The sequence below is a fragment of the Bos mutus genome, chromosome 3 (assembly GCF_027580195.1).
Source record: "Bos mutus isolate GX-2022 chromosome 3, NWIPB_WYAK_1.1, whole genome shotgun sequence".
Lineage (NCBI taxonomy): Eukaryota > Metazoa > Chordata > Mammalia > Artiodactyla > Bovidae > Bos > Bos mutus.
This window is the reverse complement of record NC_091619.1, coordinates 8,630,366-8,649,022: the sequence shown is the minus strand read 5'-3', so window position 1 is coordinate 8,649,022 and position 18,657 is coordinate 8,630,366. Positions and strand designations below refer to the sequence as shown.

The window sequence follows — 18,657 nt, the reverse complement described above, 5'->3', positions numbered from 1 at the left end:
GTCTGAGGGTCTCCTGCAGAGGGGTGGGTCGACAGCGGCCTGCCGCAGGGATGGGACACTGGCGCAGCAGCTGTGGGAGACGCATGTTGATGTAAATCCTCCTGGTAGCCATTAACTCTACCATTGAGCCTGCAGACTTCAGGTCTGGGTCATCTCAGACCAAACAAGTAACAGAGGGAGTACAGCCCCAGCCATCAGCAAAATGGATACAGTTTACGTTCCCAATTTCCAGCATTGTTGTTATTCAGAATACGTAGGTATCTATGAGAAGTTTCTCAAGGAGAGTATTTTTATCACTAGTCTCTCTTAGAGAGCATCAATCTATTCCATGAAAGTACCAGAGAGGACAGGCCAGTTACTTCACTGTCTACAGACACCCACACTCGTTCCATATTAAGTGGAGCTGGGTATTGCTCCAATAACAGCCTTGGGCTAAAGGTCCAAATCTAGATTCCAGGGTAATCTGTTCCTCCTTGGATGTGTGACCCAGATATATCATCTAACCTCTCTGACCTCCGTTTCCTCACCTGTATCAGAATGGAGATGATGACAGCCATAAAAGTGCTGGAATAAGTGCAGTTAGGTTGATAAAAGTGTTTTAGATATTTTGGAAGAAGATGAAAGAGTAACAAGGCGGGGTGGGGGGGGTTAAATCAAGAAGACAGTCTGCTCTTCTTTGTTGCTGGCAACCTGGGCTACAAATAAAGCTAGTTTTTAACACCATCCAGCCTAATATCCATCTCAGTTGTAGGTTTGGGAGGAAGCCACATTCTTTGTAGCCCTGGAGTTTCCTGGTGGCTCAGATGGTAAAAAATCTAGCTGCAATACAGAAGACCCGGGTTCGATCTATCTCTGGGTTGGGAAGATCCCTTGGAGAAGGGAATGGCAACCCACTCCAGTGTTCTTGCCTGGAGAATTCCATGGACACAGGAGCCTGGTGGGCTACAGTCCATGGGGTTGCAAAGAGTTGGACACGACTGAGCAACTAACACGACCTGGAAACCAGGTCTAGACAGGTTGTTATGCCAGAGACCAAGCTTAGTGGTGAAGGTACAATGGGAAAAGCATGGGGAGGAAGACCCAAGTGGCTAGCTAGGGACCTTTACAGAAAATGTCCCCGTGAGTCTTCCCAAACTACGCCCTAGGTTGGGGCAGGCTGTGAACTCTAACATGATGGCCCAGGTGGGGAATGTCATGGATCCGCCAGCTTACCTGAGCTGAACCTCTCCTGGGGTCTGGTAAAATATCTACAAGAGTCTACATCATGATAAGAATGTTTCTTCCCCAAGAGGGTCGAGGGTGATGATCCACAGGTTCTTACCACAAAATGACTTTTGTTTTGCTCCCCTTGACACCTCCCTACACCTGCCTTTGGCTGAAATTCACCACACTTGGCTTCCAGCTTCATAGTAATCTTTTCCCTCATAAAAGAAGAGACTTTGTAGAAATCCATTTCAAAGGTAGATAGGAGTGCAATAATGAAACTTTCACTTTAAATTTTAAAATGCCTATTTCTATTTTAAAATTTATATATTCTATTAAGTTTGCATTTGCCTTTTACTTAGACTGTCCTAAGTGGACGGTACAGGGTCTTCTACATTTTGATTTTTTTCCTCCCTCTTCTTCTATGATTCTTAAAAAAGAAAGAAAGCCAGAAATCTAACAATTCTATGAAAGTACGTTAAACTGAGAATTTCAGGACAATGTCACATCCAACAATATGACAACCAACTAATGTCAGCTAAATAATGGGAGGAAATCCTGATGTTAAAGGACCCCTAGTAAAATAATGTTGCTCATACTGACCAGAGGAAACAATATTGACATTTAAATTCATGTGTGTGTGGTGGGGGGCACTCTAGTAGAGAGGGGTGTTGTTACAATTAGAATACCATACAACATCTATATACTGTTTTATGACTTAAAGCGTTTTTTAAGCTTTTCCTTCATATGATTTTTTTTATGGCTCTCTGATAGCTTAGGCTCCAAATCCACAGCTCTTTGCTGAATACTACCAGCTACTGAGGTAGAGAATGTGGACCACTGGATCCCACAGACCACCAGTAGCGTGTCAGGGCTGGAATTCAATTTTGTCTACTTCCAGGGGTCCCCTGAGACCCTCTACTTTTTTTATAGAGGGAGATGTGTATCATTTTATATACTATATATAAAAGTCAGAGTATGATGGACTTCCATTTGAACTAATCTGGGTAGGGTGAAGGAATTTAAGGCCAGGTTTTAGTTATCCGTTCCCACAGGCTTCCATGAGCACTGGTGGTGAGGCATCCTAATTAATGAGCACACAGGGCTCAGAGGACCCCCACACACACACCTCCCCAGCTCACCTGGTGACTCTGCTCATGACTGTAACACCGAGAGCCCCAGAGCTGCATGCCAAGGGACAGCGCTCTGGAGCGCCAGGGACTGTTTCTGTACATAAGACTCAGTTTCCTAAAATCATCATTTAAAACTATTTTTTAAAATGATCTTATCTCCAGTTTGCCTGAGTTTTCAACAGTGGAGACCCTGGACTTGATGGGCTCAAGTTCAACAAGTGGCTCTGGGGGGACGTCAGAAACACTGGATCCCGGACGGCAATCTCCAGGAAAGGCTGCCTGCCTCCGACCCCTCCTAGCTCGGAGTTTCATGATTTCTCCGCCCTGCCCTAAAGGGCTGGGGGGCCCAAACCCCACATGGCTGTGAATACCTGCTCGTATTTCTCCAGCTCCGTGTGGTAGATTTGTCTGATCTGTGAGAGTTTGGCTCTGTAATCGGAATGCTCCACTGAGTTGTCGGAACCGGCGCCTCCAGAAGCAGCAGCCGCCGCCGCCGCCGCCGCTGAACCCCCGCCCTTCTCGGGCCCCGCCACCCCCTCGGCCAGCAGCATGTTGTCCAGTCGCATCAGCTGCGGGTCTGTTGGCTCCTCTTCCTGGGCTCCCCGGATACTCAAAACTGCAGGGAGATAGAAAAGAGTGGGGAGGTGTTGACAGTAACCCAACGGAGTAACATTTAAAAACAACAGAAAACTCCCAATACATGATTTGGCTGAAGAAGTCTCAAATCACTTAACAAAAAGGCATCTGAGCAATGGACGTGCAGAGGGCTGGAAAAAGAGAGGGATGGGAGGACAAGAAAATACAAGGAGAGATTTGATTTGTTCCTGAAATTAATGATACTCCTCTTATATGAGGTGCCTAGAACAGTCAAACTGATGGAGACAGGAAACAGACCTGTGGGTACCACAGGCTGGGAGAAGCGGGTAATAAGGAACTAGCAATGAACATTACATTTTGGGAAGTTACATTTTGGGAAGATGAAACAGTTCTTGAAATGGATGGTGGTAATGGCTGCCCAGCAATGTGAATGTACGTAACGCCACTGAACTGTACACTCAAAAACAGTTACCATGCTAAGTTTTGTTATGTCTATTTTACCACAAAGAAAGAAATTTCAAATCCACGAAAAAAAAAAAAATTATAACAGAATATAATTTTCACTTTCATCCCCAAACTGCTAAATTTTAGTTCAAGGAATAGCATTTCTTTTCTCATTTCTAATTTTAGATTTTCTGTGAGTTTGTTATTACAAAGTTTTTACACTCATTGACTTTATGATATTGGATCAGCCTAAGTTTTCATTTCTAAAATAACCTAAGTCAGGCAAATTCAGTTAATTTGAGTAAAGTGTGAAGACCTCTGCTCTGGACTAGGGATTTCTATTTTCCAAAACTGAGATCAATTTATTCCAGGTGGTAAGAGCTCCGTCCTGGTACAAACAAGGGCGAGGTCCTTTAAACAAGCTGCCTCAGGGATTCAGAGAAGCTGGGGTTCGGATAGGATGAAGGAGGCTTGGCTCCACGCAAGGCTCCTTTTTATTAACCCCCCACGACCATTTGCGGGGCATGAAGGGGTGATTTGGACTGAAAGAGATCAAGTGATTTAGTAAGCCAGTGGAAGAGAGCTAGGCAGTCTCGTTTTACTACCGCCATACAACCCGCCATAAAGTAAATCACTCATCTAAACCCAGTTTAGGCGTCAGCAGCCAAGTCTTTGTTGAGAGTGAACACGAAAAGGGCATCTAATTAAAAAAAAAAAAAAAAAACTGAGGGCAGAGTAGGGAAGGAGGGATGTAACTAAAGGTAGAGAAGAAGCAGACTCTGCTCGTTCGAATCCTGGGGGTGGAGATGCCAGAGTCCAGGGGGCCGGGTGCGTGTATGAGCAACAGCGCAGCACAGTCTAGAACTGTTTCTGGCCAGGATACATCTGGTGAGCCCCACGGGGACAGTGACAGGTGCAGCCGCCTCTCGACCCTCAGCAAGGCAGCCCCACGGGGTTGTGACAGGAAAGGTGGATCTGAGCTCAATCCGAGGGGACATGGAGACGTTCGGGGCATTCCATCACCTGTAATACCAGCATAACTGCTGGCTGTGCCCACATGCTCCTGGCTTCTAACAGGTCTGACAAGAAGCAACCTTGAAAGTTGTTTCAAAGGAAAGCCCGAGTCCTGTGCTAAAGGAAAATGGCAGCATCGCTTCTGTGAATGAGGCAGTCAAGTGGACAGTCAAGCACGTGGCCCGGGGCAGCAGTTTAAAGGCCCGGGGTAGACACACGTACCCCTTGAGGGAGTGAGGAAAGACAGCAGGAGGCAACAGGAAGTCGGTGGGGAAGGGGGTTAGCTGGCAGGAAAGAAGGATACAGGAAGAGCCCACACTTCAGGACCCAGGCTCTCCTCTTGCAACTGAATTTTTAATGTTCTGCTGCAGTAACATAAACTTGCTATACTGGTGACAGCAAAGGTTAGAGGATTGTGGAGTTTAATTTTGTGGACATTTTTCCAATGAAATCCTTCTTTTGCAAACTCAGAAGACTTACATGGGAAATCATCCCCCTGGTCTCAGAATAAGAAAGATTTAATCATGTTATTCAGTTCCTTGAACTTATTTACTCCAATCTTCAAAGTCCTCAGAAGAACATATCACCACTAACAAAGATTTCCTTAAGAAAGGAAATGAATGCTGCAACCGTTTCCTGAATGCCAGCCCCTAAAGGTGTGGGGTGGCGGCGAGAAGAACGTGGCCCCCCAAGCAGATGGTGTTGGAGCCCTGGGGCCTCTCCTTCCTCACCTGTACAGCCCAGTGAATGCTTCCCGCCGAGGACATTAGTGTGTGGGGTTTATGGACGTTTCCCCAGTGAATTTCATCGAATGAATTTTAATTGCTTTATCAACAAAATACCTATGGGTCATTTAAGAGTGAAAAAAGAATCACCTCTGAGCCATTTGGTAATTGTGGCACTTTTACTTAATCATTAAAAAATTGGTACTGGGGCAAAATTTGACACTAATCCACTCTCTGGAATCCCATGACCAATACGCTCCAGAAGAGGCCACAGACCTCGGCCGATGGGAAACCTCCTCAGGATGCTGAGGCTGGTGGCATCTGAGCCGGGCCGTGACGCCTCCAAGCGGCTCTTCCTCATCACTCCCAAACAATTCTTCCTGACAGATCCAGCACTGACAGCTCTCAACAGTGTAGCAAAGTAAAAGAGAATAACGTCAACCCGTGAGGATATACTTTACTGGGGCTACCTACACACTGCCTTATTGAGGCGATGGTAAGGATGATCGGACCTGAGACCAACTCACACACCCCATTATCTTACTCCTCTAGCAAAATTTCATTTGTTCTGAAAAGAATGAGACAGAAAAGGAGTCAGGCAGACACAGAACAAAGTGCTGGTACTGATTCCTCCAGGTACGAGGTAGGTGACCAGGTGGTCACATTACTACTAGTACTTCCCACGTGTCCAGTATTTACTTCAAAGAATATTTTCCCTTTCCGGCCCTTCTCAGTTGCACCTACATCCATGGCTCACTTTTTCTTTTAAACAATCCATGGGAAGCATGAACTGTCCACACCAAGGCTGCACACCTACCTACTTAATCTTTTTCTTGATCTTAAAATCTAACTGCTTTTAAATGAAATAAAGGAAATGCTAAAGCTGCCAAGGACACTGAAAGGAGACCCTGTAACCCTCTACCCACCAAAGAAGTCCCAGGACAGTCGCAGAGGGTAAAGCCCTAATCTATACTACTGGAGACATTTAGTAGGGCAAAAAAACACACACACACACACAGGAAAGGGTTATCCTTTTGCTTAGCTTTTGTATCATTTGATGAATCCTGGAAACAAATACTCTTTAAAAAGAAATTTGGATTCACTAAGATTTAATTTAATAGGTTTCCAAATGTGGCCAAGAAGGAATAGGTGTGATAGAAATGAAATACACCTTGCTTGCATTAATCCTTAGAGTTCAGGACACATAAATTGGCTCCAAACCAGAGATTTGAAAAAAATAAAAGAACAGAAAAAATAGGAAAAACAAACCCAACAGTCCTCTTCAAATTATACCACTCAAATTAAACTCAAATCATTATGAAAAGAGAAACTTCAGAGTATGTATCAGAACCACCACCACCAAAACTATTCTCTCACACACACACACACACACACACGCAACATAAACAAAAGAAAACCTTCCTCTTCCACTGTCTAACACAGGAGATTCTGGTTCTGAGGGTCTTGGGCTATGCATGTGTGCCGCGACGAGGCCCGGACCAGTAAACAACACGGCATGGACAGATCTCTGCCCAAAAGGAGCAGGATCTGAAGGTACCACTATAAAGACAGGTGTTGGGATTCACTGATACGGAAGGCTGTTCAGCTAGAAAGTTAAAAAAAATCCCACCAACATTAAATAAATAAATGAAAAGGCCAATACGTCTAAGCCAAAGTGACGCTACCTATTTACTGCTTGAAGCCAGCACTCTGCCAAATAGGAGACAAAATGATTATTTAAAAGCTCCTTTTTTTATCTCTGTGGCACCACGCAAGTCTCAAATGAACCTTTCACCAGGACACCAGAGATGTTAACACTCATCCTCCAAGATCCAATTTCAACCAGCGGAGCTGTTACCTAATCCAGCAACCATCACATGTGATCAGGTTCCTGCTCCCCTGATGGGAGCCCCGCAGCCTCCCTCGCCTCCTCCCCTCTTTGCTCCCCAGCCCAACAGATTTTACTCAGGTTTAAAGGGGAAAAACTCCTGTTTATGCCAGTACATACAGGATTTTAATACTGAGATTTGTACACTTCCATTACCAAAAATAAAATCAACTGCAGTGGATTTGCTCTGCAAAGAGGGTCACGCAACAAGATATTTAACCCTTTCGGTAATCATTCTTAAAGAAGGAGTTTCCTTCTCACAAATCTAACCCCTTATATAAGAGACCGGTCAAGACAGGTGAGTGATGTATACAGAAATTGTCACAGGCCCTTTAAAAAGCATCCGATGTCACCATCTACCTTGCTGCCATCACTGGCCCTGGGGTTAATTCTCTGGTGAACCTCCCAAGATAAAAAGGCTGTCACAGCACAGTCGGGGCTGCTCTCACAACTGGTCTCCTGCTGTTCTTTCTTTGTTTCTTCACACGCGGAGAAAAACAAACCAAACCCAAAGGCAGCTTCAAGATCCTTGGCAGGAGGGCAGCAAGCGGGTTGATTTGTCCTTGGCTGAGCCCTGACACCGATCTAGAGCAGCTCCAGACAAAGCCCACTAGAGGGCACTCTTTCTTCACCAAGGACCGGTTGTGCTAGGAGGGCGGCTGTTTTCAGTCCCCAGGTTTTTTTAGTGCTGGGGGAAATGCCCCTGCTGAGATTCATGTTTCCAAGGGTGGAGCAGGCAGCAGAGGAAGAGGGCATATCTACTGAGAGGGTCGTCTTCAAATTTGGACAGCCGTTCAGGGACCCAAAGCTGGGCTGACAGAGAGAGATGATGGAAAGTCAACAGACAGGTGGGTCTTCTGGGCTTCCCAGGGGGCGCCTGCCAGTGCAGGAGACATAAGAGACACAGATTCGATCCCTGGGTCAGGAAGATCCCCTAGAGGAGGGCATGGCAACCCATGCCAGTATTCTTGCCTGGAGAATCCTGTGGACAGAGGAGCCTGGAGAGCTGCAGTCCAAAGGGTCACAAAGAGTTGGACATGACTGAAGCGACTTAGCACGCAAGCAGACAGGTGGTTTGGGAAAGGGCATGAGGTGTTTCCAGGATGGGAGCCCTCATGCTTTCTGGCCAATTTCTTTGCTTGATTTGAAGGCCCAAGACTGAGCTTCCATGCAGGTTTTCCACAGTCTATGAACTGGTCTTCAGTACATACGACCAGAAAAGCTGGGATAGTGAAGCTCTCCCAGACTCACCTCCCAACCCTGCTCTGCTATCTTCCAGGGGGTCAGAACTTTGGACAGAAGTACGGGACAAAAATACGCTGTCCTTGCATTTTTTAGAAATAGAGCAAAGTGCCTGCTTCCTGAAAATATCACAGTTAGACCTTTTATTTGTTCAGAAAGTACGTGTGCACAATGAATTGCATCACCTTATAGAACATGAAGTAATATTACAAACTTAGATAGCAGATAACTGAAGATTACAAAGGCAGAGCAATTTCCCCAAAACCAAAGCAAATGGGACAAGCCACAACTAGAATCTAGGTCTTTAACTCTTACACACTTTATCCTCTACTATAACATTAAGATTTTGTCACCAGTGGTAACCGAGTGGATGTGCTTTCAATTCTGCATATGTGGGCATGTATACACACACATGCACACACACACAGTCTTTTGATGCTCAGGTTGTGGCTGACGTGCAAGGCAGAAAACAACCAGACATGAGGTGGGGAAGGGAGGAAGTTCTTCCTACTGACCTCTTAATTTCCTTAAAATTTCCTCCAAAGCTGGTCTTCTTCAATTACTTCTTTCTGCCAATAGGACCATCATGATTAGAGCCACTGAGCCATGTGATAGAATGCCCTCTCCCCTCTCAGACAGAAAAATCCACTTACCACAATCTCATCCTATTTCAAATCTCCATTCAGCCTTTCTCAAGAAACTTACCCAGATAATAGCTAGAAATGAGCTCCCTTGCCACTGAGCCACCAAGCAAGTATTAATACTATCTGCACCACAGACATAGCGCATCTCAGAACCACCACCGTCACACCGGCCACCTCGCCAGCAAGGCTGTGAAGCTTCTGAAAAGCTGTCATGATCTATCCTCCATCTATGTATCCCCCTATGACCTCACAGTGCCTCTGGCATTGAGTAGCTATTTGAGCATCTCCTAATGTATGAGAAAGAGTGCAGGAGGGAAGGCTGCAGGATGGGCTCTCCAACGATCCTGTTCGTAAGGCAGCCAGCTCCTTATATATTCGCTCCTTCTCCCTCTGGTCCAGTTACAGTTTAGACCAGAGTTTCCCTGGTGGCTCAGAGGTTAAAGTATCTGCCTGCAATGCGGGAGACCTGGGTTCGATCCCCGGGTTGGGAAGATCCCCTAGAGAAGGAAATGGCAACCCACTCCAGTATTCTTGCCTGGAGAATGCCATGGACGGAGGAGCCTGGGGACCCCAGTCCATGGGGTTGCAAAGAGTCCGACACAACTGAGCGACTTCACTTTCACTTTCTTTATCTTCTGGTAGAGGCCCTTTCCCTCTGTCACCTCTTCCACCCCACTTCAAAAATCTGTCAAATCAGCCTGAAAATGCTAAACACACAAACCTACACTGTCATTAAGCTACAGCCTTAGAACCCACAGCCTGGCATGTCCCCAGCAAGCCAACATTATCCATGACGAAGGCTCTGGGTGTTGGGAAGGCCTGGCATGTGACTGGTATCTGGGGAAGAATTCCTAGGAGGGCTGACAGTGGCCCCCAGGGAAGGGGCTATGCATACCGTGTTACCCAAAGGAGCCCTCTGAGGAACGAACGCTCAGTTCACTCAAACCAATCACTAACTGAGCACCTTGAAGGAGCCGGGAATGGAGTGGATGCTGAGATTTCCAAGAAGCCCAGGGTTAGACTCCTCCAGTCCCTTCAGTGTGAGCACATCAAGTTGTCAGAGTAGGTGGAAAGCAAGCAGAAATCCCAGGGGACACATACCCTCTAATCCTTCCTCTAGTTTCTTTCATTTCCCACAAGTACAACTGCACTCTCAAATCATAAATTCCAAGCTTCTGCTGCAAAATAACCATGACATATTTTGATTCTTCTGAACCCAAAGGTGGGACCAAAATCTGATGTCAGTGGTTTGAAGCTTAAGGTATTGTGTCCTGATATTTTCCAGTACCAACCTTCTCGTTTGTTTGATGAAAAAGGTGTTTTGTGCATTTTGAAAAGAGTCTGTTTATCCAACAAATGGAAATGACTGACAATTTGATTTCTTGAATTTTACAAGCCAGCCTGAGAGATGGTTGCCAGTCAGAGTTTCTGGCGAGCATGGAAGAACCAGTGACCACCTTAGTGGGGACCATCCAGTGCAGGCAGAGATCTCTGAGGCCGCTCAGATGAGAAGTCCAAGTTCCTGGAGGCTTCAAGTGTGAAAGCCGTGCTTAGACTGTGTGCCAGCTCTTGAGACGCTCAGGGACATCCAGGCTGGGATCCGTGGGTCTAGGCTTTCTTATGGCATCACCAGGTCTTTAGACATAAAGATAAGATGTCTTCTAGCCCTTTCAACCTTCCTTGGTTTGTTAGGCAGGTAAACCAAGCAACAGGACTCGAGGGCTTTAGTCAGTCAATAGCAAGAAGCACGGTATCCTGCAAATATTCACCGAGCATCTCTTATAGTGCCAAGCACGGTGCTGAACTGCAAAATAAACTGTGGTCCAGAAACGACCTTAAGGATACATTCATGTCTTCTTATTTACCCATTACTACTATGTTCAGGGCTTTATGAAAAGTTTTAGGGCAGAAGGTAAACATAAAAATATATGACACTCTTGAGATGGTTTTAGAGTTTTTGCTGTTATATTTGGGGGTTTTCTTTAGAGAAACGTACCGTACTTTTTCTTGTCATCTCTCTTTCTGAGCCAGGCTGCAGTGGCTCTGGTCACATGCATTTTCTACTTCCCAGGAAACACTCGGGCACGGATCCCGATCACACGTCCCCTGCTTGGCACATGGAGCCTCCTAGGCCAGCTGGCAGAGAGCAGGCTCATGTGCTGGGCAGCAGACTCCTGCCTTCCTGGATGGGCGCCGGCTGCCCGGGTGAGGGGGCATTGGTCCTTAGTAACTTTAGCTTGGACTGCTGCTGGGGGACACCCTTGGCTTCAAGAATGGCTGCAGAAGTTGGGAGGAGGGTGTGACATCACAGCAGCCTTGGCCTGGACTACCATGTCTGGAGGTGTGAGAGAAGAACAGCTCCCGGGGAGGGCCAACGCGGGGTGCAAGAAGCCAGGACGGCACCTGGTAGCCTGCGATGCAAGAAACGGTTTCCTACTCAGTTGTGTATAAAATGTGTGAGAAATTGAGAGCCACTGGTTGGCAGCTTGCTGTGCAATCCCAGAGATGCAAGCTTCTCTCTACAATGCTAGTTTCTCAAGGAAGTGACACCATGGGGAAAGCAAGAGAGCCTCTCACCGTTCTCTTGGATTCAGATGATAACATCAATTAGGCACCTAGCACATTGCTGGCAAGTGCTAATTCTTGACAGATTTCCTCTCCCATCAGAATTCAGCATCCTCCCAAAGGGCAAGGATGGGCCTCAGCCCTCTTCCGTGAGCTCCACAACATGGCAGGAAGGAAGAACACGGGTACAGAGCAGAGTCCGAGGCTCCCACTGCACGGCCTTGCCTTCCTTAAGCTCAGTTTCTTTATCACCTGACAGTAAATGATATCAACCACAGCTTGACTCTCATTAAAGTATTAAATAGGTTTAGTTTTACAAAAGCACATGTCTGTGCTTGATAACTGGTTAGCTTTCAATAGTTGGTTAAATCTACATCAATCCCATTGATAAAGGTCCCTTTGGGAAGAATAAGAAAGCAAGACAGATTCCGAGTTAAGAGTTTGTTTTTTATATGAAAGAAATCAGCAAAGCGGAAGGAACCAGGCTAAGTCAGTGAGTATACACACACACACACCAGGCTAAGTCAGTGAGTACACACACACACACCAGGCTAAGTCAGTGAGTACACACACACACACACACCAGGCTAAGTCAGTGAGTACACACACACACACCAGGCTAAGTCGATGAGTATACACACACACACACCCACAGCAGGCTAAATCAGTTAGTATAGACACATATACCCACACCAGGCTAAGTCAGTGAGCACACACAAACACACCCCGCTACCTCACTGTGCTGAGCTTCTAGGCAAACTCAGACTGACATCATCAAGCCCAGGAAATCGATTCTCAGCTCAAAGAATGAATATCAAAATGTCTTCTTTTTTCACTCTTTTCCCCCTCTTTATGTACCTTTCTTGCTGTTCTTCTCCCAAGCACGATAAGAACCCTACTTCCTCTGAAGCCCAATATGTCCCCTGTTTATGAGAGCCCCCGGCTCCAATCTTCCTTAGCCAGAAAGCCTGCTGACCTGGCAGAGCGCACTGGAAGATGCAGTCCTTCTGGAAGGCTGAGAAGACCCTTCGGGGAGCTGCTCAGCTCTGAGGCAATCTCACCTTATGTCAGACAAGCTAGCCTGGACATCCTCTTTAATGGCTGCTTTCAAGCTTCCATTAAAAAGTAAATACATTATAACCAGAAGGGAATAGCAACTCTATTCATGATGGAGGTTTGAGCAAGTGTATTTCAGTTTTGACTCTTGGGTGGGATTCAGACCTCATGTCATCCTTTCTGCTGGGACACAGAGCAACCCCACACTCAAAATATTAAAAGGTAATTGGATACTGCTCCCTTTGTATGATGTGTGATCTTAACTTCTTGACATCATTCCACTGTGTCAGGACAGAGAATGCTTTTCCGGCTCCTAGTGACTAGCAAAATTTTCTCGTGCATATTTCCAAGCTCCATTACAGCAGAACTGTTTTTTTCCTCCAACCTTCCAAATGATTTCATCAGAACTAAATTTTAAATAAAGAGCATTTTGTTCCCACAAAAATGCTTCCAGTTTTGAAAATCACAGAATAATTCAGTGGCAGGATTCCTAATACACTGTACTGTTGATCTTGAGGGGTCCTTACCAAAGATAGCGATAACTTAGTCTTAACTCACTCGGAGATTATTTCCATTTTCACAAATTACAGAACGCATATGCTATGATTAACAGTCCACCTTCATCCTGCAAGAGGAGGCTTACTATCTAACAGGAGTAAAAGGACACCTCTGCCAGATGACAGCCACAGAGGTGTCTGACCAAGGACAGACAGGGACGACATCGCAGTTGGCAAACAGCGAGCTCTGCTAGGGTCGGACACAGGGTCCAGAACCAGGAAATGAGCGCAACACTCGGACTGGCTCCATCCCTTCGGCCTCTTTAACTTGGTCCTTCCACTTCTCCCTCCATTAGGAACACAATGCCTTGGAATCTATCAGAGGATGGGAAGGACTCACTGAATCTCAGGACCACCATGTGACTTCAACTGACACTGATAATAAGATCATTCCAAGTAAATGTGTGTATTAACTATGCTAATATTTACCCTGAGACATGAGGTGTGATGGGGGCATGTGTCTCTCTCCTATATGGGACATAGGAGAGGAAACAGCTTAAGAAAGGGCCTGACAGAGAGTTTCAGTGCAAAGTTGAAGAAAAAGGATGATCTTTTGGTTTCTTCCAACCCATCCCTTTCCATGGACACAAAACATTGATTTTTGGTTAAGTCATGGTTATAGGAGGAAAGATACCTTCCAGCTTCCCTTGCAGTTAAATGTGGTCATATCTCCAGTGACAAAATTCTGGTTAGTGATAGATGAATGGAAATAAGATATAAAACTCTATCCTTAAAGAAGGAATGTCTTTCTTTCCCCTCTCTCCTTTCTTTTTGCTAGCTGGAACATGGATATAAGAGCTGGGGCTCTGGCGGCCACTCTGGACCATGAGTTGACCTGGGGAATATAAGCCACAGCAGGGAGAAAAACCAGATAGAAGTCCTCATATCCTAGAGACCAGCCTGTGGTCACCTTCAGGCTATATGAAAGTAAGAGAGAAATAAACTTGCATTTTGTTTAAGCCAATTTATCTTGGGATTTGGGGAGGTTTTTGTTTTGTTTTATTTGTGTTTGGCAGACTAACCAATCTAAGCTAATATATTCTTTAAAAAAGAAAGAATGAACTCTAGAACGCAGACTGATTTCATGCTGGGTAGAGTGTTACAGAGAAAATTAGAAAGAGGCAGGTTTAATAACCAGAGACAAGTCACAGAAACACCTGAGTAGCCACTGGAGAGAATTTCTTCATACAAAAAAAAAAAAAAAAGAAAGAAAGAAAGAAAAGAAAAGGTTTACAACAGATAGAAAAAGGCTTGATTATGAGAGGGGTCTCTCTTGGGTGCCACGTAGGCTCTTAGCAGAAGTGAGAGACGTGGGCAGTCTGGAGTGAGGGAGCATGGCAACAACAGGTCTCCTGGTCAGGGTGCTGGGTGGCCTGGGGGAGTAGAGCTCAAACCAGGAGGGAGAGGTGGGTGGTGAGGGCTGCCTGCATGTGGAAAGTAGCCAAGAGCACTCTGCTGCCTCTGTGATGAAGGAAGCGAAGAGACACAGTCTTGAACAGAAGAAAGCTAAGACAGGCTAAACTGTCATCCTGGAGCTAAAGATAAGAGAAGGAGCAATATGTGAGACCAAGTTCTAATAGATGACTGTAGGCTGTTGGAACTTACCCACCTGTATACAGCTTGTATTTGTGTATTTCCTTACACTATAGTACGACAATGTTTGTACTCTCATTGGCCCGTTAGATCTGCCAGTTCCAGAGGACTGGAAGAGAGACATTGGAGGAGAGAAAACCTCAGCATGACCCATTTAAAGAAGAAATCACCTCCACTCACTTTAGTGGTAGCAGAAATTCCCCAGCAGAAAGACACTGGGTTGATTTCTGGGCACCCTAGGTCCATTCCAAACACCTGCCAATTGGCTTTCCTTTTTCCATGAGCACAAACACCATCTGTGACCCCAGACCATCATCTCACAAACGCACACAAGCTCAGTCAGGGTCCTTCCGGGAAAACATGTGGGTAATCCATCACCACTCATTACAAAAACCACCCCAAGCACAGGTCTTGGTGCTAATGAGTCACCAGAGTCATTCTCAGACACCGGGTGCTGCAGAATCTGCCGGCAAAAAGGCGGCAGGAGAGGCAAGAGGTTTTTGCTGCTGTTCAAACGTTCCCGAGTTTGGGCCTCAGAAAGCATTAAGTCTTTGACTGAGAGAAGGCTGGATGGGAGGACAGGATGCTTGCTATGTCTAGAGTCTCATCCTGGGCAAGAGAATGAAGGTGCTGAACAAGAAGTGCTGGTGGCATGAGGGCAGGGCATTGAGACGATGGGCTCCAGGTTGCAAAACCCACCTCAGTCACTACCAGTCCTGTCTCAGCATAACAGGGAAACATCTCAGGGGGACCAAGAGAGGCCTTGGCTTGTGATGTTTCTGCCTCAGGTAAGAATCCATGGAGCCATCATTTCCAGTCCTTCCCATCTCAGCACCTGTGCCTTTCCTTAGGGAATGAGCTGCATGGTGGCTCTGAGCTCTCAGGCTGTGCTCCACAGTGTCCCCTCTTCCCACTAGGGTCCATGTGGCTGAAATCTCAAAAACATAAACACCTGTCCATCAAATAGACTTAACTTTTCTTGAACTTGAGTGCAAGCATTCAAATTCCACCCTGAAAAGGGCTTCTCAAATGCCGATTCAAGTTTCCAGGGGGACATCTTAAAGGAGAAGTAGATTTCAAGTAAATGATTGCAACTTATCGAAAATAATGTGCTACTTAGCGTCTGCAGCACACATCCTGGCAGGCAGAAAGGGAAGCAGCACTGGAGCAGATGGGAACGATTAGGCTCTGATTTTCAGTCGGGCTTTTGCTTGTCGGTATTGCCTCTGCTTGTGTTTACATCCTGGTAAAACCAGGACATTTGGGAGAGGGGAGAGAAGGTTTCCCTGGACCATTCTTTCTTTCTGTGTGCCAGAGATAGAGCCCCCCCACAACCCCTCACCAAGAACTCTCACACAGAAGGAGCCCTCCCCCTGTGGGGAGGTAAGGTGGTCATCACAACTATCCTCATCAAAAAGCATTTAGCTCCATGAGGCGCTCACTAAATACATCAATGGTTGACAGAGAGACAGATGATGGGGATCTTAATTTTCCTTTAAAGATCTGCCTCCCTGAGGCTGGGCCTTATTTACTGTGATTCTTACTATATTTATCTGAAGAGGTATCTTGTTTCCTCCTCCACTGAATGAGCTGACATCTCTCCGACCCACAAAATATCTCTCAACTGTTCCACCAGGCGGATGTTAGCGTGGCCCTTTCTCAGGCCCCTTAGTGATGGTACGTCACTGGCAAATTGCATCTGTTTTGCTGAGGACACTGCTGCAGAGGGCTGACTGCCCAGTAAGTCCCGGCAGGACAGAGAGGAGACCCCGGCTCTCCCCAGTTCATCAGAACCCTCACAGGGGCTCATGTTCTTTGGGGTAACAGACACAGAGTAATCTCAGAAGCCAACTTTGCTTTTTTCTTTCCAGGCTGCTTGCTTTCCAGTGGCACTCTGACTGTGCCAGACTAGTCATGTCCACTTATGTTTAGTGACAGCCTTACAGCTCCGTCAAAATAAAAATCTCTTAGCCTGCACAAAGTGTTGCTGGCCTGCACAATTTCACCAACACTGCCACCCCGACAAGGACCCAGGATGGTCTCTTGGTCAAGCATTCACTCAACAAACATATGCTGAGTATCTACTCTCTACTGGATCCTATTTCAGCTGGGGAGACTCGACCAGAAATGAGAGAAGTCTGCAGACTGGTGGGAGAAAGACAAGCATCAGCTGATAATAGAATCAAAGTGATCAAATAGGTGTGTGGATAAATGCATGGGAGATGTGGAAACAGGATATTTTCTTGTGTGAGAATGAAACTTTGCAAAGCAACTTGCCTAAAATAAGCTCATTTGCTTATATTCTCACCTGAACACTATGGGGTATCATTACCCCTTTATTCAGATGGGGGAATGGACGCGCAGGGGACTCAGAAGGGCACACAACTAGTTATGCAGCAGACTCACATCCAGGGCCTTCTCTCTGCATCACAACAACCTCCAGTCTTAGCCAAGCTTAGGAGGCAAGCGAGGGCCAGTGCCCTGAATAAAGTACGGGGCTGACCCAGGACTCTAGGGCCAGAATTAATAGCTGGCAATTTTCACAGGTTGAAGGCCAATGTGAACTTTCATGCTGCCTTTTGCAGAATCTCATTTCTCTGTTCTCCTGAACAAGAATAACAACTAACAACACACACGTGGTTTTCCCAACTTCAATGCACTCTTTGCTTACTACTTACTATGTCTTAAAGTAAACTGAAAAGTCACAGAATTGTTTACATACCAAAAAATGAGTTTGCAGTTGCACAAACTTTGTTAAGCCAAATTTGTTTTCACTTCTTGTGGCAAGAGATGTGGAAGTGAAATTTAACTTGCTGTGCTGTTGGTCTGTCTGGTACTGTATGACACGGGTTCCTGGCACATGGCCTTGGCTTTAAGGTTTGACATCACACCCTCCAGTTCCAGGTTCTCTTCCCAGTTTGCAAAGCAGAACCATGAGGCCACCTCTCTGCCTTCATGCTACCAAAAGACACTTAGGCTTCTGGGAAAATGAGGAGACAGGCGCTTTCATGTCCTCCAATGAAACAGTGCTGAGCACTTGCATCACGATGGTTACAGGTATTCTTCTCTCCATTTTTGAAATCCGACAGATCATCTAAGTCTTGTTTACAATATGGGGTATGAATGTGGCATAAAAACAAAATTAAAATGTAAAAAAAAGATGGCTAAATGTGTATACATATATATGCACATTTATATATTTTTATATATTCCTTTTGTCTAGAAAAATTTTTTGAGGTATGGAATTATTCTCAGCCTTTCATCCTCATCTTCAAACATTATATCAAACTGTGGTGGAATCATGGCAACACAGGGAAAACAACTAGCTAATTTAAAAACTCAGTATACCAAAGCAAGTTATGTACATACAGTTTTCTTTCCTCTTCTAGAGAGGATACCAAGAAGCCAACTTTGGTTCCTGGAACCCTAAGGAAGGTTCTGTGACCTTAGGGCACCATCATTTGCGTTATTTTGGCATTTCTTAACTATGCCTGTGAAAGTTGTTTTTTTAAAATAGGGGGTGAGTTGCAGTGGCACATGAAAGTGGTCGATATAAGTCTTATATATTAAAATTACTACTTATTGCTGTTGCTGCTGCTGCTAAGTCGCTTCAGTCATGTCTGACTCTGTGTGACCCCATAGACGGCAGCCCACCAGGCTTCCCCGTCCCTGGGATTCTCCAGGCAAGAACACTGGAGTGGGTTACCATTTCCTTCTCCAATGCATGAAAGTGAAAAGTGAAAGTGAAGTCACTCAGTCACGTCTGACTCTTAGCGACCACATGGATTGCAGCCTACCAGGCTCCTCCGTCCATGGGATTTTCCAGGCAAGAGTACTGGAGTGGGGTGCCCCTGCCTTCTCCGTTACTTATTGCTAGCTGCCGCCTAATGGCTATGCAGGTGTGGGTGGGTGGATCCACACTGTTACACTTTTAAATTCCCTTTTGTTTTGCTGCCCTTAAACCTAGCTAATTTGGCTGCTGGTCTTAAAACTCAG

General features: G+C 45.8%; 1 protein-coding gene across 4 annotated transcripts in view; it reads right to left on the bottom strand.

Annotated features, from left to right (window-relative positions):
* Positions 1 to 18,657, bottom strand: part of PBX1 (PBX homeobox 1) — a 334,443-nt gene that overhangs the window by 96,811 nt on the left and 218,975 nt on the right. For all 4 annotated transcript variants that reach the window (XM_070366689.1, XM_070366688.1, XM_070366692.1 and 1 more), the window contains one exon: positions 2,708 to 2,952. In XM_070366689.1, the coding sequence (XP_070222790.1) occupies positions 2,708 to 2,952 (245 nt within the window). The remainder of the gene's footprint in view (positions 1 to 2,707; positions 2,953 to 18,657) is intronic.